We start from the raw sequence: 20,355 nt of genomic DNA, 5'->3' as shown, positions 1-20,355 counted from the left end.
GAGAAAGATAGAAAAATCAATGATGAGAGATAATCATTGATTGGCTGCCTCTTGCACGCCCCACACTGAGGATCAAGCCCGCAACCCAAGCATGTGCCCCAACTGGGAATTGAACTATGACCTCCTGGTTCATAGGAAGACGCTCAACCACTGAGCCACGCCAGCTGGGCAGTAATAATTCTTATATTTTATTATAAACACACCGGCAAAATTTTTTGATGACACATGTTTGGGACGACACTAAAATGTCCAGTCACTTTGATTCAATAACTCCACTACTTGAAAGGGCACCAAGAAAATAATCTTTTTTCTAAAATGATTTTATTGACTTGAGAGAGAGACAGGAAGGGAGAGGAAGAGATAGAAAACAGCAAGGAGAGAGAAACATTGATCCACTGCCTCCTGCATGTCCCCTACCGGGGATGGAGCCACAACCTGGGCATGTGCCCTGACTGGGAATCGAACCATGACCTTCTGGTTCAAGAGTTGACGCTCAACCACTGAGCAACACCAACCAGGCAAAAAAATCATCTTAATTAAGAAAAACTCAATGTATAAAAGGGTTATCTACACAAGCAAAACACAGAAATTAAACTGAACCTCCTACCAAGGGGAGGCAGTCAAGGAGCTTGTATCAAAATTTGTCTCCTAGATAATATAGCCATTAACAATGCCCATAAACGAGCACAAGTTATATGCAGGTGTTGGCAAACACTACCTATGAACACACACAGGCACACAGATACACACATGTAAACAAGCACACCCACGTGCTGAGCCCAGGCCCTGTAAGCTGAGAGTATCAGTCCTGCCCCCACACAGCTGGGACAGCTCCACCTCTCCCTTTGCCCATCCCAGCAAGTGTGCTGCAGGAACAGGCACGGAGCTGGCCCTCCGAGGATGAGCTTCCCATTAGCTCTGGGGGCTGGGAACAAAACGTAGCAGTGCTGCTCTTCCTGAGAAGGGTCTGGCCACTCGCCCTACCTCAGCTCTCCCTAGGGCTTGGCTCAATTTCAATCCCTCAAGAAAGGAAAACTACACAAAGAATCCAACCCAAGGGACCACGGCTAGTGGAAGCCTAGCCCTTCACTGCCTATCCTTGGGAGCCAAGCTAACAAGCCAACCCTCCTCCTGGCAGAGTGGGTACTGGTCATTGCCTCACTCAGGCCTGCAACTGGTAAGTGGAAGAGAGACCAAACCTGACCTCCCTTGGGATTCTCAGCAAGACTGGTCTCCAGGACAGCCTGGGGATTAATCAGCCAAGAGCTGGCTAGACTGTCTTCCTGCCACCACTGACATGGATGCCTGGGACTTAGCTGGATGCTGACCCTGAAAAGTGACCTCAGGCCAGAATTATGGCATGATAGATACTCCCTAAGGTGAAAATAAATCTACAGAGGAAGAAACCAGATGGCATCCTAGGACATTCTCTGCAAAATCACCCGGGGAGGCAAAACAGCCCTGCTGGTGAAATTACATATGGAGCCATGAGATCCAGGTGGGGGGCAGGGGGAAAAAGGTTTAATTAACAGGAGATCTGGAGAACTGAATGAGAGCCACCCATCAGATAAGAGGGAAGCAGAACAGCAGCAGGCAGAGTCATCTGGGAGAGCTTTCAGGAAGGAAACTACCCACTGGAGTTCATAAGAGCAGTACAGGGGCCTACAGGACAGTGAGGCCCCTGGGATGGGGCAGGGGTGGGTAAGGGCAGGAGCAGGGCACTCACTTCTGTAGCACCGCCTGCCACTCGCCAAGCCGGGCACTGATGGGGAAGCAGTGGACAGTGCCCTGGACCTTGGCACGCCACTCCCGCATGTAGTCCTCAATGTCAAACAGGAAGGGCTGCTGCCCAAAGTTGGCGTCCACAATCTCCCCAGGTGTCTGCAGGCCTACGGTGGGGTAGAGGTTGGCCTGAGGAGGAGAATGAAATGTCAGTCAGGCCGTGAGGGCAGTGGGGCGGCAGGCCTTGCCTCGCCTCCGGGGCAGAGCAAGAACACACGGCTTGGCTCCCACAGGCTGCTGCTCTGGCTGTGAGAGAACTGCAGCAAGGCTGGAGGTGGCAGCGCTGAGCCACATTCTGCCCACCTCCCTACCAGACACTAGTCCCCAAAACTTGAGGGAAAAAGCAAAAGCAAAGCAAGCCAGGCCCCACATGGAGTCTCCTTCCCTACATCAGAGGCTATGGTGTTCCCCAAAGCCCAAAACCCAAGGCCCCTCTTCGGGACTCAGCCAGGGCACAGCAAGGCAGGTGGGCTCCATGACCCTGGAGATGTGTGTGCCTGTGAAGATCTGCTGCAGGCATGGGTTACAGCTCTTCTCAGAGAGAGCCAGGACCAAGGATCCCTTTGCCACAAAAAACGGGTATATGAGAGGGCAGGAAGAGACAGGGGGAGGCAGGAAAGGAGGGGAGGAAGAGGAGAGCATGGCGAAAGGAGTTAGGTAGTTTAAACCCCCTAACGCTGGCAAAGTGCAAAGAGAAGCCACTGCCCTTCCTGTCAGACTCATAAAGAGGATCTTCAGGCCACTGAGGTTTGGGCATGTCCCTCCATGGGTGTGGGGCTCCCTGCTTTCTATCTATCCCCTGCCATGACCAGCTTCTGCCTGGCCACTCCCTCACTCGGTGCCCCCTGTGGCGCCCCACTACTACTGACCACATTCATGCCTGGCTGTTTCATGTCACATCTCCACAACTAGACTCTTCCCTGGTCAGGATTCTCCTCCTGTCTATTCACTTTGCCTAGGACCACAGCCCCTTTCTGAGGCCTTCAGGCAGCAGGAAAGGATTCTGATCCATAGACAAGAGGTTCTAACAGGATCCTGGTGCTGCCATCTGGGCTTCGCAGATCATAAGGCCCCAGGATCCCAAAGCAGCCACCGGAGTCAGCAAACCCTTCCTCCTTCCAGAACACGGCCAGGGCAAACAGAGCAGGGCACCCAGGCTCCCAGCATCTGGGTGGAAGTCTGCACAGGATGAGGCCCATGATGACAATTAATAAAGGGTTGCAGGAGGTGAGGATGAGCCCTGAACTGAGCCAACAGGAAACCTCACCCTTTTCCAAGAAGAGAAAACCCCACAAAGCTCACCTCCCTGGCTGATGCAAGGTAGCAGGTTCAAGTTCCCTAGGGCACTGGCTTTCCTCAGGGATCTCTGATGGGAATTCACAGGGACCTAACAGTTCAGGAATAATTCTCTACACTCTGCACCCCAATCCATTGGCTGTAAGTCACAGAACTGGCTCAGACCATCTGAGCCATGGGGCCACCCTCATCTTCCCCCAATCCCCAGCTGTCTTTGGAAATGCCACAAATCACTGCACCTGGTAAGAGTCATGGAGGAAGACCAGCCCTCGCTACTGGAGAAAGGCAAGCAGGTACCTCCTACTAGTACCCTCAAGTAGACAACACAGTCCATATCCCTGGGTGGGGAAAGGGGAGACTTCACACCCTTCACTTCCTGGTACCACCATAATTAAGCCCCCAAAAGCCCAAAGAGGGACGAACCAATGGTAATACTCACCGGGAGATCTGTGAAGGCTATACCTGTGGAGGGAAAGAAACAGTCATGAGCTCTCAGGCGGTCCATCACCATAGCTGGGGAGGGGGCTGGTCACCACATCTACCCTATGATGGAGGCCAAGCACATGCTAGGGCCTGAGAGTTTTAGTCCCTGGCCTTCCCTTTGCTGGATGGCCCGGCCAGAAGAGACGTCAAATCGATACTTAAATATTTGGCCCTTGCCGAAGCCGGTTTGGCTCAGTGGATGGAGCGTCGGCCTGCAGACTGAGGGGTCCGGGGTTTGATTCTGGTCAAGGGCATGTACCTGGGTTGCGGGCACATCTCCCGTGGGAGGTGTGCTGGAGGCAGCTGATCGGTGTTTCTCTCTCATCGATGTTTCTGACTCTCTATCTCTCTCCCTTCCTCTCTGTAAGCCTCTCTCTCCCTCCCTCCCCTCCTTCCTCTTTCCAAAATCAATAAAAACATTAAAAAATATTTGTCTACAGTGCTTCCATTCTCTCGGGAAAAGCCCACTAGAAAAGACTAAAACCCAAATGATCTACCGCTGAGGCCTTTCCAGGCCTGATCCTTCTCTTGACCCAACACATATTGATGGAAACCTACTGTAATGCCAGGCCCTTTTTCCATTCATTAACTCATCTGACCCTCATACCAACCCTGGGAAGCAGACTTTCTTATCCTTATTTTTCAAATGAGGAAAGAAAACCTCAGAGGCTAAACCAAGTCATAAAATTAGCAGAAATGGTAGGGCTGAACTCAGTGCTAGTCTGACACTCCAAAATCATCTCTAAGCTGACAGCACTGGAGACAGTGAGGGTGGTGGCTGCCCATTTCCAGCCCATACCCATCCAGAGTCCCCAGAGCTTCCCAAGGCGACAAAGCCCAGCTTAACACTGGCCTGTGTACCCTCTGAACCCTCCTGTCAAGAGAAGAGGTTGTGTTTCCAGGGACTCAGCCTGAACCAGAAGTGAGGGTGGAGGAGAACGGGACCCCAAATATATGAGCAGGCCTGAGCAGGAGAGGCCTCAGAATATCCACCAGAGCACTCGTGTTCTACAGATTGAAAAGCGACAGAGCCAAAGGAGACTGTCCTGAGGACTCATAACCTTCCCATTTTTTTAAATTTTAGATAAATTCTTACTACTTTTTAGAAACTCCTGAGCTCTTGCCCTGAAAGGTTTTCAACCCCCTGACTCCTTAGAAGTCCTAGTCTGCTTTCCCAACAGCACCCAGAAAAGAAACTGAAACCCCGAAAGGTTCTAACCATAGGTCTCCCAGTAAACCTGGAGCCAGAATACTGCCAGCTAGCCAATGCATATCACATGCTTCCTCTGTGCTGGGCACTGGGCTCAGTGTTTAACAATAAACCATTTAGGCCTGGCCGGTGTAGCTCAGTTGGTTGGGCATCATCCTGTGGACCGAAAGGTTACTGGTTCAATTCCGGGTCAGGGCGCATGCCTGGGTTGTAGGCTTGATCCCCAGTACGGGGCATGCCGAAGGCAGCCAATTGATGCTTCGCTCTCACATCGATGTTTCTTTCCCTTTCCTTTCCTCTCTCTCTAAACCATTTACTCCTCAGAACAATCTTGGAAAGTGTACATTCTCTCCGACACTAGTTTACAGATGAAAAAGTCAAAGTGTAGAGAGATTGTTTACATTCATTTGTGGGTCTACTTTGCTCTGCAGTGAATGAAGCTCATAAACTCCATGATCTGCCTACCTGAGGCCACTTCTGAGCCCCACAGGCAGAGTGAGCAGCCACAAAGCTGGCAGAACGAAATCTAGGAGCTCCTCTGAACCCAGGAGACCTCAACATCCACCTCCCAGGTCTGCATGGGAGCTGCCCGCATGGTTCTCAGTATGGCCAGGCTGCTGTTGCTGTACCCCCTGCTCCTGGAGGAGGCCCACAGAACGCTGGAAGAAGGGGAAGTTCAGGCTCCATCAGTTATCTGTAGTGTGACCTTTGACAAACTGAAAAAAAGAGGGTAACACTAATTCTGACACCTCAAGAGAGAAACTGAGATACTTTGTGAAAGCTGCTCATCTGGCCCTAGCCAGTTTGGCTCAGTGGATAAAACATAAGTGGGCAGACTGAAGGGTCCCAGATATGTACCTCATTTTCAGGCTCCTCTCCTGGTCGGAGTGCGTGGAGGAGGCAACCAATCGATGTATTTCTCTCACATCAATATTTCTCTGTTTTTCCCTCTTTCTTCCACTCTCTCTAAAAATCAATGGGAAAATATCCTAGGGTGAGGATTAACAAGAGAGAAAAAAACACCTGTCTATCTGAAGAAAAGCTGCTTCATGAACTATGAGGTCTGTGTACAATTTGACCGCAGTTGTGTCACCAGGTGAGGCAACTGCCACACTTCTGGGCAAAGAATGGCCTACCCAGGCTTACCCAGCTCTGTCTATGGCACTCAGGAAGGACAAGACCTTGAAGTGCTTCCAAGAGGATGAGGACAGAGGCAACTCCACCCCCTATTACACTGGAAAAGATCTCTGGGAGCCTCTGCAAGGCCACTGTGATGAAAACATCTGGGCTGGCCCACAGGAAGAAGGTCCAAGAAAAGGTCCAGGATACAAACAAGATACTCTAATTTTTTGATGAGAAGTGCCTTGAGACAAACAGACATAGGTCAGGGTTCAATGAGACTGAGGGTATAAAGAACCTGTGAAAGCCCAGCTGGTGTGGATCCCCAGGGTATAAAGAACCTGTGAAAGCCCAGCTGGTGTGCATATCACAGGAAGCATGTGATATGCATTGGCTAGCTGGGGGGTAGTGGGGAGCTGTGCAGGAAGCAGCCAATAGGTGATTCTTTCTCATCACTGATGTTTCTATCTCTCTCTCTCCCTTTCCCTTCCTCTCTGAAATCAATACAAGTATATTTTAATTAAAAAAACAACAAAACCGATGGGAGAGCACAGAGCTGGATAAAAATGACTCTGCAAGTACTAGTACACCAACTACTTGTGGATGAGCCATCAGTCTCCTGTCTCCATTCGCCTGCTCATTCACCCATCTATCAAGTATCTGCTGAGACCACCCAGGAGCTCGGCCTTCTGACAGGCACTAAGAAACCAGCTAAAAGCCTGGCCCTAAAAGTTCTGCAAGAGAGATGGCATGCAACTAATAATTACACAGACAACTGATCAATGCCATAAAGGGAGAGTGCTGTGATAGAGGACAATAAAATAAATGAAATAAAGGGGGAGGCCAGGAAACATCATTCTTCTCTAAAGGGGAAAAGGTTCTGAGGTTAGAGAGCAGTGACTGGTTCATTGATCCTGCGTGAGATTCTGAAGCACATTTATTGATAAGCTAGCTTGTGAAAAGGAAACAAGGTCATTAGAAGAGTCACCAAGTAGTTTATCACTCCAAGTTCATTGCCTTTCTATTAAATTTCATCATCTAGAAAATGCAGGGGACAGGTGATATCATCTTTAGTAAGGTCTCAGTGGATGGATTAACTATCCTTGTGGACAAGATAGAAAAATATGAGTTTCAAAATAACATAAAGTGATTCTTGAATGGTTGGTGTCTACTCCGAACAAGCTATAGGCTAAAGGGCTCAAGACTTACCCTGGTTATCTTCCAATTTTTTAATATCTTAATAAAAATACACATAAACAAATTTATCAAATTTTAGGTTAATGCAATGCTGAAAAGCATTTTTGAGATAGAACAAAATGACCATAGAAGATCTTGACAGGCTGAAAAAATAGACAATATATCCCTAAAAACAAGATTATGTGAGGTCTTGCATGGGGTCTATACAAAGCATGCACTAGGAAGATGACTTTAAAAACAGTGTGAGGGTTTGGACTGACATTAAGGTAGCCCTAAACTCCTTATGGGCCTGGGGACCTGACAGACAAAGAGCTCATGGACCCTGGTACTCATTTAGGACCCAGAGGGAGGTGCAGATACACAGGAGGCAGCAGGGTATACCTCAAAATGTGGTTCCTACAGCCAGGTGGACCAAGGTGTGGACAAGCTGGAAGAATGTAAAGAAGGCAGGAATCCAGAGCAGAAGGGACTGGGCCTGGCTACAGAGGGTGCTCTTTACCCAAGACTGAGAATCCACAGCAGTGACCCCTGGGACTGTGACAGCAGAAAAACCAAGAGCCAGAAAAGAGCTGAAGTCAGAGAACAAAAGTGGGGAGTGAGGAGCCATCTTGAGACCTTGGCCTTCTCCTCCAGCTGCTAGCTCCTCACCAGCAGGATATCAGCAACTGTAGCAAGGTGGCCATGAATTTCAGAGGAGGTTCTCTGATGTGCACCTGAGTCACCTATGCAGTGCCGGTGCAATGCTCTCGATGCCCACTCTGGACTGTGGCATCTGACTGCCTTGTTGAGGAATGCTGGCTCCTGATCACTCAGCCCAGCCACCAGCAAACCCCATTTCCAACAGGTCCCTTGATTCTGCCCGGGCTCAGCTCCTGGAAAAGCCACAGAAGGGCTGTGGGGAGTGGCAACCCCCTTTTAAACTGCCCCGTAAGCCAAGGGAAGTGGTTCTCCTAGGAGTTGAGTTCCAAGTAAAACACCCAACTTTTTTCCTGGCAAGGCCTGTGGCTGGTATGGTTCTGCCAATCAGAGATCTCTGCAAACCCAGGCAGGAAGGCCCAGACGTCAGGCACCACCGCAGTTCTACTCTGGCCAAGGGCTCCTCTCAGGGCCAAATACCAGTCAGTCCTCGGGCAAGTCATCAGGATAGCCAGCTTCCCTCTCTCTCAAGTTCTAACCCTAAATTTCTACACGTGTACAAGATTGCTCTTCCAAGGGACCCTCCAGGGCCCCATCACCCTCCACGGATTGCTGCTCCTCCTGGGTTCCTAATCCCAGTTAATAACACCACAAATCCAGCCACTTTCCCATCTGCCCTTCTTGCTAAGGCACCCATCTGTCACTAAGACCTGCCGGGGCCACCCCTGTTCCCACTTCCTGCACTCATCACCACTGCCTTACCTCAGGCTACCTGCCTCTTCTGTTAGCCCTTAGGCTCATCAGTCCATCCTTCTCAGTTTCACCAAAGGGACCTTTTTATTTATTTATTTTTTAAATATATTTTTATTGATTTCGAGAGGAAAGGACAGGGAGAGAGAGATAGAAACATCAATAGTGAGAGAATCATTGATCGGCTGCCTCCTGCATGCTCCCTACTGGGGGAATTGAGCCCGCAACCAGGTCATATGCCCTTGACCGGAATCGAACCTGGGAACCTTCAGTTCGCAGGCCGACACTCTATCCACTGAGCCAAAGCAGCTAGGGCGAAAAGGACCTTTTTAAATTTGTCCAGGCTGCAAGAGACCTGGCCCCATCTGACTCCAGCCTGTCTGTTTACCTCCCGACCCAGAACAGCCCTCAATATTGCCCCACAGCAAACATCGCCCTGAGTGCCAGAAGGGCAGTCCAAAGTCTGGGCCCAGGCCAGGGGCATGCAAACCATTACCAATCAAGTATGTATTTGGGACCCTCAAACTTCTCACCAACCCCAAACCCTGCTCCAACAAATATCACACAGGCCAGGAGCATGACCACGACAATGCTGCTCTCTCAGCCCTGAACCTGGGCTTGAGAGATGATCCTAAATGGATGGATTAACAAAGAGAATGCCCATGCTACCCTCCCTTCACCTTGCAGGCTCCAGTGCCTGGAAATGGCTGCAGTTCCCCAGAGCTCAGCAGAGGATCTGTAACACTGCTTTGGCTTCAAAGCTTGCCTTGGGCCTCTCACCAACCAAAGTGGCTCCACAGAGCAAACCTTCCCAAGTCCCCTATGTACCCACCAAGGCTGTGGCCATTCTTGGTGTAGAAGCAGGTGCTGTTGATGAGGTTGACACAGCAGCCAATCACGTCTCCTGTGGTGAATGTGGGACCATAGGGCTGACCAGTCCCCGAGGAGCAGAAGGAATGCCCATCATCTCCATGGTAACCGTAGGAATGTTTATCCCAACCTGTGGGAGAAGAGAGCAGTCACAGCTGAGTAGAGGTACTTGAGAGAAGCAAGACAGCCACAGCAGCTCACCCAGGTCCGAACTCCTCTCCCCAGCCTGCCACCACCGCCTCAGTCAGCATTCTTGGCCTTTCACAGAGCGGCTGTGGACAGGGTCTGGCTGTGCCAAATGAGCAGTGAGTCCAGCAGCTCACTACCCCTGGGGAGCTGAGGCAGCCCTACTGAAGAAGCAGCCCAAGCTGTGGTTAGCAGGAACCACATGAGTGACCTGGAAGGGACTTACTAGAAGTCCGTGCAACAAGAAGATGGGTCAGGGAAATTCTCAAGGAGAGGGCGCTTGAAATGAGCTCTGTGGTGTATCATGGTGGGTTATTTTTTTTATACTTGACCTTAGCCAAAAGGCCAAGAAGTGATGAAAAAAGTATTTTTTAATTGAAATATAATTTACATGTAATGAGATTCTCCCATTTTAACTGACAGTTCAAGTAAGTTTTAACAGATTTTAACAATGTTGACACGTTACCACGACCACTATCAAGATATAGAACATTTCCATCACTCCAAAAAGTTTCCTCCTACCTCTTTGCAGTCAATCCCCCTCCACCTACCCCCAGTCCCTGATTTGTTCTTATGGTCTTGCCTTTCCAGATGTAATAGAAATGAAATCACAGAATATGGAGTATCTTGTGACTGTTTTTTTTTTTCCATTTAGTATAATGCATTTGAGATTCATCTACATTGTTAGGTGTACCAGTATTTTGTTTCTCTTTACTGCTGAGTAGTACGCCACTATATGGATATACCAGTTTGTCTATCCATTCACTAGTTGATGACATCTGAGTCATTTCCAATTTTGGCTATTATGAATAAAACCAATACATATTTACATACAGACATATGTTTTTATTTCTCTTGGGTAAATACCCAGAAGTGGCTACTGCTGGGTTATAAGATAAGTACATGTTTAACTTGATAACAAACTGCCAAACTGTTTTCCAAAGTGGCTATACTGGTTTGCTTTCCCACAAGCAATGTAAATGAGTTCCACATTTTCATCAGCACTTGATATTGTCAGTTGTCTTTGTTTACTTTTAGCCAATTTAATAGGTTTTTAACACCATTTTGGCTTTAATTTGCATTTTCCCAATGACCAAGGATGTTAAGCATTTTTTGATATACTTATTTACTTTTGGTTTATTAGAAAATTATTGAACTGTCTGTTTAAATGTTTAACTTTTTAAAAATTATGTTTTCCCCTTACTGGTTTGGCTTAGTGGATAGAGTGTTGGCCTGCTGACGAAGGGTCCCAGGTTCAATTCCAGTCAAGGGCACATGCCCAGGTTGCAGGCTCGATTCCCAGTAGGAGTCCTGCAGGAGGCAGCCAACCGATAATTCTCTCTCATCATTGATGTTTCTCTCTCTCTCCCACTCTCCCTTCCTCTCTGAAATCAATAAAAATATATTAAAAATAAATAAATAAATCATATGTCTTCATTGATTTTTTAGAGAGGAAGAAAGATAGAAACATCAATGAGAGAGAAATATCATCCATCGGTTATCTCCTGCACACCCCTTACTGGGGATCGAGCCCACAACCTGGGCATGCACGACTGGGAATCAAACTAGTGTTGGTTCCTGGATCGATGCTCAACCACTGAGCCACACCAGGTGGGCTAACCTTTTTTTAAAATTGGGTTGTGTACCTTATTGCTGTAAGAGTTCTAAATATATCTTGGATATAAATTCTTTTGTGTGTTTTGTAAATATTTTTTCCCAGTCTATGGCTTATCTTTTCATTTTCTGAACAATGTCTCAAATTTCTACTGGGATTTTGACTGGAACTGTGTTGAATCTATAGGTCAATCTGGAGAATAGATAGTTTAATAATATTGATTATTCCAACCCAAGAATATGGCACATCTCTCCACTTGTTTAGGTCTTCTTTAATTTCTCTCAACAATGTTTTTTTTTAAATATATATTTTATTGATTTTTTACAGAGAAGAAGGGAGAGGTATAGAGAGTTAGAAACATCAATGAGAGAGAAACACTGATCAGCTGCCTCCTGAACACCTCCTACTGGGGATATGCCCGCAACCAAGGAACATGCCCTTGACCGGAATTAAACCTGGGACCCTTCAGTCCGAAGGCCAATGCTCTATCCACTGAGCCAAACCGGCCAGGGCTCTCAACAATGTATTTTTTTAAAATATATTTTTATTGATTTCAGAGAGGAAGGAAGAGGGAGAGAGAGATAGAAACATCAATGATGAGAGAGAACCACTGATTGGCTGCCTCCTGCACACCCCCCACTGGGGATTGAGCCCCGGCATGTGCTCTTGACCGGAATCGAACCTGGGACTCTTCAGTCCGTAGGCCGATGCTCTATCCACCGAGCCAAACCGGATAGGGCTTTCAACAATGTTTTGATAAATTTATCTCTAAATACTTCAATTTAGTTTCCAATTGTTTCTTGCTATTATAACAAAATATTTTTGGGGCTGGGGAAATGGGGTCAAGGTTTCTTTCTAGAATAATAAACATGTTCTAAAATTAGATTATGATCATTTGTACAACTCTGTAAACATGCTAAAAACCATTGAATGGTACACTTTAAATGGATGCACTTTATGGTATGTAAATTTTATCTCAATAACACTATTAAACACATACACATATTTAATATTTGATATATTCACCTGATGTCCTGCAAACTTTTGAACTCACCAATTAGTTCTGGTAGCTTTTATGAAGATTCTTCAGAATATTTTAATATACTGTCTGAGAATAAAGGCAGTTTTATTTCTTCCTTTCCACTCTGCATGCCTTTTATTTCTTTTTCCTGACTTACTGCACTGACCAGGAACTCCAATACAATGCTGAATAGAAATGATGAGAGAAGTGAGACCTCTAATGTGTACCAAGGTTTTATACAGGGGAGAGAATGAAGGAGATCATTCCAGGAGGGAGAAGTAAAGGTAAAGGTATGAATGCAGGTAGAACAGGAGGATGTGTGCTGCAGGGGCCTACCTGCCTGCTAGGTAAGGAACAGAAATGGAGCCCACAGGGCCCAGGCAAGCCCAGGACCCACACAGGGCAGACAAGCTGAGGCTGGCAGGCAGGTCTACTCCCCAAGGCAGCCCCTCCCAGTAACCTTCCCAGCCTCTGCTGCCTCCTTAGTGTCCAAGCAGCAGGCCCATGTAAACATGCTTAATGACACCCTGCCCCTCTCAAGTGGCATGGGTAGGAGAAGCGAAGGTTGAAGAGTTGTGGGCAGGCTCTAAGCAAAGGCGTCGGGGTGAGAACAGATGCATGATAAGGGTCAGCAAGGGAGGAAGAGAGCATGACTGAAAAGGTGGAGCTGACCAGACCTTGGAGCCTAAACTCAGCCCTGCATCTGAACCAGTGGGCTGAAGGGCAAGTTGCTACTCATAATCACAGCATCCATCCCAAGCCTTACGTATCTTAACCCATCATATCCTCAGCCAGGAACCCTCTGGTTAAATGAAGATTCCCCCCCACCCCAAAGGCCTTTAGTGGAAGACAGGCCACAGCCGAATGGCTCTGGGTGCAGGGCCCAAAACCCTGCTGCTCCCCTCCAGGTGTCTCCCCAACAAGTCACAAGAAAACTATCATGAGAACTGCTCAGGGCTGATTTTAAAGGCCCCACGGCCTGGACCTGGAGCCAGGCTCTGTTCTCACCTTCCCAATTCCCCAGAGACACTGGGACTGCCTGGGTCAGGGGACATGGTGATGCTCCGGGCATTAACCCAACTTCTACACTCCTCATACCCAGGAGTGGGAAGGGCTTTATTATTGCTGGTGGGTATGCAAATCTTTTGACCTCAAGAAATGACTCTGGAGCACAGCAATGCCCATTTCCCCACTGATGCCCATTCCCTCATCTAGAGGCAGGCTGATAAGGTTATTTTAGGCAAGGCCTCTCCTCAGGCTTCGGTGCAGAAGGCCCTATGGCTCCTGGTGGAGGCTGCTCCCCAGGTGTATTGAAGGCCATAGATGAAGAATAGCCAGCTCAGCTGTGAGGACCAAAGTGACAACCATCCTTCCAGGTTTGGCTCAGACTGAGCCTGATGTGCCCAAGCATGTCCACCAGCTTCCCCTGACTCATGATCCATATCCACACCAGGCACAGTAGTCCTCCCTTCCCTCCCTTCCTGGATCCTCGGGTGGAGCATGGGGACTTGCCACATGCAACACAGTAACTGACCACAATGTAGCAACTTGTTGGGAAAGCACCAGGATAACCCTAGTGTTTGGCTCAACAAGTACTGCCACTCCACCCACCCACCGCACCAAGAACTGGGGGCTTGCTCATCAGCCCACACAACTGAGAAGTGCCAGAGCTGAGATTTGAACCCAAATCTTTATTGTTTTTTTAAGTATATTGTTGTTGTTTAATATAGTATATTTTTATCAATTTCAAAGAAAAATGACTCTGGGGCACAGAATGAAGAAGGGAGAGGGAGAGAGAGACAGAAACATCAATGATGAGAGAGAATCATTGATCGGCTGCCTCCCCACACTAGGGATCGAGCCTGCAACCCGGGCATATGCCCTAACTGGGAATTGAACCGTGACCTCCTAGTTCATAGGTCGACACAACCACTGAGCCATACTGGCCAGGCTGAACCCAAATCTTTAGGTTCCAAACCCATGTTCTTCTTGCCACAGGTACTGTCCCATTTGGGCTAGTGACTACCCTGGCAGTGGAAGCACCCCAATCCCCTGCCCCATCACCATGAGAGTGGTCAGATGCATTGGTTTTAGGGAGCTATGGACCTGGGACCTCTGTCTTGCAGTGAGTCAGGGGCCCTGCAGGCCTGCAATGAGGGAAGGCCCAGGCTCAGCCCTAGAGGAAGATACAGGCACTGACTGGTACCTCCTGTCTAAAGGCCACAATTGTCATCTCGGCTCTCTCCAAGGCACACCCACCCTCCTGCCTCACGCAAAGCCACGGCCAGCAGACCAGGGCACACCTCCACCCCACCTCCAGCCACTTCTTTTTCCCACAAGGATGATCCTGGGTAGCAGCACATCTTTTATGCAGGCTTTAAAATCTACCAGGTAGAAGGCTTTCTCAGACTGAAGCAGTAGGTACTCTAGAAAAACGCGTAATAATGTGGCCATTTGATTTATCAAAGCTAGTGAAATAATCCGAAAGAACCATTTCCTACTTAGTGACTCAAGGAAATATGGGAGATATTTTTGTCTCCGTGTATGGGAGCTCAAAAACTTCCACCAAAAACAACAGATGTTTACATTTTCAAAGACCTAAAATAAAAATTGAAGTATTTTGAATACTTTTCTTCAAAAATAAACTATACAATTATTTTGACAAAACTACCATAGACTTTTTAGATTTTTAATTCTAACTATAAATGGTTTAAAAAATTTTTTTAACTGAAGAATTAAAAACCCAAAAAATTTATTTAGAGTCAATTCAGGATTCACCATCACCTCAGTTTCGCTGGAAAATAGATATACTTCCTGTGTGTGTGTTTTTTCAATTCCCAAATGATTTATCTATTATATAGGTTTACCCAAAGGAAGAAAACTCAATTCCTGTAGTACACTGAATAAGGCCTCCCAAAGATGGCCTGTCCTAATCCCCAGAACTGTGATATGCTACTTTACATGGCTAAAAAAAAGGGGCAGGGGGGATTTTACGTGAGTAAATTAACACTCTTGAAATGGGGAGGTTACCCTAAATTATGGGGGGTGCACAATGCAATCACATGGATCCTTGTAAGAGGCAGGCAGGAAGGTCAAGTCAGAAAAGGTGATGTAATGATAGAAGCCAAGAAAATGGAAGATGCTACACTGCTGGCTTTGAAGATAGAGGATGGAGCCACGAGTCAAGGAATGTACGTGGATTCTAGAAGCTATAAAAAGGCAACAAAACAAATTCTTCCCTAAAAACTTCAGAGAGAATACCATCCTGCTGATACCTTGATTTTAGGACTTCTGTCCTCCAGAACTGTAAGCCACTACTATTGTTACAGCAGCAATAGGATACTAATACAGTCCCCTATGGCTATAAAAGTTATTGAGCATCTGGAAAGGTTTGTGCAGAGAAGCAACACCTCAGCTCCTTGTCTCCTCACAGTGCTATAAAGTTAAAAGCTTTTCCAAGAAAATCAGAGCTGTAATGTATCTTCAGTTGAAACTATCATTTGATAGCCAGTATTTTTCCAAACACAATTAAGTCTGTGTGTAAATAGGTATATTATGTATGTGTGGGAAAGGCAGCTTAGGGTTAAAAACAGAATGTTGTTATACACCTCATTTAGTAACAGTGGCTACAGCAGCAGCTTGGTTTAGGGACACTATGCTAAATTCCTATCCCTTGGAAAGGAAAAGCATCATCAACTCCAGACCTACTCTATGAGGTTGACAAGAGGGTGTGGTGGGTGGCATGAAGGGAGCAGAGAAAATATAATATACTAGAGGCCTGGTGCAAGAATTCATGCACAATGGGTTCTCCTCCTCCCGGCATCCTCCCGCCTGGCCAGGGATCAAGGCCAATCGGGGCTGGCCGGCCAGGGGGAGGGACCGCAGGAGGTTGGCTGTGGGAGTGCACTGACCACCAGGGGGCAGCTCCTGTGTTGAGCGTCTGCCCCCTGGTGGTCAGTGCATATCATAGCTATGGGCCGGTAGTCCAGTTGTCTAGTCATCACAGTTGCTTAGGCTTTTATATATATAGATAAGAAAACCCATAAGCAAATAAGAAAATAACTGGTAGGTAAAATGCTCTGAAGAAAACAAAGCCAGGTAATGGGCTAGAAATGGGAATGGGGATGAGGACTGACCAGGATAGAGTAGTAAAATTAGCTTCCTGAGTGATGATCCCCAAGAGGTCTGCTTGATGAGAGAATCAGGAGGAAGAACTTTTGGGGTAAAGGAAAAGAGCTCTGCATGTCTGAGAAACAGAAAGGCAGTCACAAGGCTGAAGCTGAGTGACAGGAGACTCGAGCAGAGTCAGCAGGACTGGCTGAATGTGGGTGCTAATGATATGAGAGAAAGAAGGATGACTCCCAGATTTTTTTCCTGAGCAAATGGGTGGATACTAGTACCATTTACTGACAGACAGGAAAGATGGGCTGAAGTAGCAGGCCTTTTAGACACATTAAGTTTGAAATATATGGCCAGTGGCTATCCAAGGCAGGTGAAAAGACTGGCTCATCCCAAAAGTGGCAAAGCTATGCTGGGGAACACACTCACTAAATAAACAGTGGTGTGGACAGAATACCTAAAATGAAGTCACTGGAAGATTTTCCTACTGTGTCATCCTGACACAATGGCTTTCTGTTTCTCCTATGGGAGTAAAATTCAGGCTAGTCAAAGATTAGAAAGGTCAGAACACACACAAGAGAAAGGCATCAGAAGCCCAAAATAGACGAGATGTTAAAGGGCATGAAGTTACTGTAAATGAATTCAGTCACCCCACCCTCGACAAACCTTCTCTCCACTGCTACTCTTAGAAATTGGGCAAACAGGAGAAAAACCGTAAGACCAAGGCCTAGCCACAGTTGCACATTTTGTAGCCAGTTGTTGTCAGTCTCAGGCTAGGGTCCTACAGAGTGGTCTGGCCTCTGTTAGAAAACACACTGTAGCCCTAAGTGCCAGGGCAGCCAGTGTGGCCTGAAAGTATTGTCCCTCCAAGAGGGCAGGCTCTGGGCAGTCACTTACCTCCTCAGACCTTTGGTTCCCTTCTCCACAAAATGAAGGGGTAGCAATTAGACATCACCATCAAAGGGCCATAAGTGTGTACTTGGGAGAAACATTCTGAGTCTCCAAACCAATCAGTAGGTGTGATAATCCCCATCTGAGGGGTAAGGAAACTGAGGCACTGAGAGGCTGCATGAAGCCTGTGGTCTTAGAGATAGCACTATTCCGAAGCTCGATTCTCTTTCCTCTGAGGGAGCACCAAGTAGGTACCATGAGGGTGAAGCGACCACCTCCTTCTTCCTGAGGTGTCCCCCAATCAAAGACACAGGGAAGAGGAAGATGCTCTAAAAGTAGAGCAGCATGAGTTCCTCAAGATGGGTTCCATCAGAAAAAACTTCAGGTACCCCTACAAGGTTTCTGGACCCCAAGCTTGGCTGACCTGACCAACACTACTCCCTATCAGTGTTTGGCTGGGTTCTGTGGACTTTGGGAAGGGACTGGGAACAAAGCCTCCTGGTGCCCTCCCCCAAGTCCACAAGAACAGGGTAGGAGAAGGAGTGCTAGGATTTGTCTGAGATCCCTGCTTCTCTGGGGGGTAGCACTCACTTTCTCTTAAGAAGTAGCTCCTCCCTTGCACCCATCCTGTGGCTTCAGCGGGAACTGCTAATCCTAGTAATCCCCCCTCTCTCTACCAGGATGGCCCAAGATTGATCAATCACAGATGTTCCTGGAATTTTTCTACAAGGGAAGTTGAAACCTGAGGTAGAAAGCTAGTTTGACAGACGAAAGCTAATATGCATAAAGCAGAGGCAAAAGAGAGATAGAGAGAGAGGGACCTGGCTCCTGTTTGCCCGAGGTCTGGTGAAACAGCTGATTATAGATGGGTTTCTCTCCCTTGAAGCAACCAAGTTCTCTAATGAAAGCAACCACATCGAAGCATCTTTTTGCTCACCTTGCATACCAGCTGACCCACCTTATATACCTGCTCATTCTCTCATCAAGCAGACCTCTTCTCGGGGATCATCACTCAGGAAGCTAATTTGACTACCCATGAGTAGTAGATGCTCATGAAATGTTTGTTGAAATGAAAAGGGAAAAGTGGCCAAGGGCTGGCAAGAAACCGGAAGCACAAGATTGTCAATGTGTCTGACCACATTGTGACACACCATCTGTGGGCAATCCTGGGCTTGACTCTGAGGAATTTTGTTGTCTTTTTTCTCTTTTTTTCCAGGAAAAAAGATGCATGCTGTCTGCATGCATCATGCCTCTACTTATACAAACTACTGCTGGGCCCTGGAAAGAGGCCTGTAGACAGACTGCAGACCTGGCTCTACCCCTGGGTAAGTATTTAACTTCTCTGGGTCTCAGTTACCTCATCTTGAACAGGACAGGTGACGTAAATATCTCTACCAGCTCTAGAAGAATCCGTGTTCTAAGTCTCCCTTCCCGTTAAGAGGAGCCAGCAACTAAGGTCACTCCCGTATCTCTGCGTGGACAAACCTCCCCTCGAGCCCCACCACCCTCTGCTTCAGAACTGGACCTCTCTTTCTACCCCCACTCCTACCCTGGAGCCAAAGTCAGCAACTTGCTAAGCATGGGCCCTGGCAGCATGTGTGGTCACCCTTCTCTGGACCGGCCCCCTGTGAGGCTGGAATGATGGGCCCAGGAATGAAAACTGTGACCCTCACCACAGGGCCAGAGCCAGCTATCTCAGAGGACAGTGGGATGTGAGGGCCAGAAGAAAACAAGGGGACACAGCTGCCGGGGTCAGGCCCTGCAGGGAGTCAGGACCAAGTGGCTGTGGATCAGATGATGTCTAGAGCTACACGATGGGCACGACACTGACAGAGAGTGCCACCCTACTAACCATTCTTCCCTCTTCAGAGAATGGGCCTGTCACTCCCAGAAATAACTGATGTGTAGCCAGCCTGACGCCCCCACAGAAAAGCCTATCCCCTGTCACATCAGATGCCAATGATGCAATAAGAAGCCAAGCCACATTCAGGCCAGGAGACAGGAGGCCCCAGGTGCCCAGTTCAGATGCTCTGGCACCACCCACTTCCCCTTCCATCATCACTCAGAGGGCAAGTCCCAGTCAGAGAAGTGTGGGGGTGGCTGAGGAAATGGTTTATCACCTTGGCCCTCCCGGATGCCACCCCCAGTTACAGTGTCCTAGAGGAGAAGACTCCCCATGGGGGTGCCAGGGACTCCAGCATGATTGTTCCAGAAGCCCACCCTATGCCACTTCCATCCACCAGGACACATCAAGAGCTTCAGTCCCAGGGCAGCTGGAATAAAGAGGACTCCTACTGCCAACTGGAAAGATTTCGCATCATCAGCATATTAGCACAGGACACTGGGAGGGAGCCGGTGCTGTGCCTGCCCAATTGTTTCTGGTCCTGGCCCACGGCTGACCAGGTCAGAGTCCAACCCATGTCATGTTCATAAAGACAGCCTAACAGTTGCCCCCCAGGCCTCCAAACCAGCCATCTCTCCCCAATAAATAGATCCTGGTCATCAGTGGACTTTGAGGTCAAAGTGACTTGGGTTTGACTCCCCATTCTGTCACTTCTTAGCCCCTATAGTTCTCCTGGCTAAACTCTTTCAGGTTGGTAGGAGGATTGAATAAGAATGGACATGGAACACCAGCCCACAGAAGGCATTCACCTGCGAGTTTTCATTCCCTCTCCATCTCTAACACTAGCTCAGTGATCAAGCCGGGTTCTATAGACTTCCTTCTCCCCTCTTCCCTGAAGGAGCGGGCACAGGTGGAGCTAGGCATCATCCACCTCTCCTGACAGCCCACCAACAGCAGCCGCAGGCCTGCTCCACTCTTATTGGTTCCCAGTTTTCTGGGGAGGCCATCTGACTCTAGGGCACTTAGTAGAGCTCAAGAGCCATGCCCAGTGACTCTCCGAACGTTACTCTTGAGGCTGGCAATGGAGGAAAGGAGCTGGGCTAGCTTGCTTAGGAGAGAGTGCACATGTCATGGAGGACCTCATGGCAGAGCTGCTTCTCAATGGTGATTACCCACCCACAGCTATCTCTCCCCAGAAATCGATCAGATAGATGCCTTTCTTCTTCACTGATACAGCTCCTAGGACACTTGAAACTAAAGAGAAAATGAACAACTGGGACTACATCAAAATAAAAAGCTTCTGCACAGCAAAAGAAACCATCAACAAAACAACAAGA

The 20,355-nt window shown here is 47.9% G+C and overlaps 1 protein-coding gene across 2 annotated transcripts in view; it reads right to left on the bottom strand.

The window, feature by feature from the left end:
- RANBP10 (RAN binding protein 10) overlaps nucleotides 1–20,355 on the bottom strand; it is a 58,481-nt gene that overhangs the window by 9,359 nt on the left and 28,767 nt on the right. For both annotated transcript variants that reach the window (XM_006769763.2, XM_015567837.1), the window contains 3 exons: nucleotides 9,306–9,473; nucleotides 3,518–3,540; nucleotides 1,727–1,911 (listed from right to left, as the gene is read on the bottom strand). In XM_006769763.2, coding sequence (XP_006769826.2) covers nucleotides 1,727–1,911; nucleotides 3,518–3,540; nucleotides 9,306–9,473 — 376 coding nt within the window. The remainder of the gene's footprint in view (nucleotides 1–1,726; nucleotides 1,912–3,517; nucleotides 3,541–9,305; nucleotides 9,474–20,355) is intronic.

Source organism: Myotis davidii, unplaced genomic scaffold, assembly GCF_000327345.1.
Source record: "Myotis davidii unplaced genomic scaffold, ASM32734v1 scaffold243, whole genome shotgun sequence".
Classification (NCBI taxonomy): domain Eukaryota; kingdom Metazoa; phylum Chordata; class Mammalia; order Chiroptera; family Vespertilionidae; genus Myotis; species Myotis davidii.
Note: the sequence above shows the minus strand (reverse complement) of the source record. Positions and strands in the feature narration are given on the sequence as shown.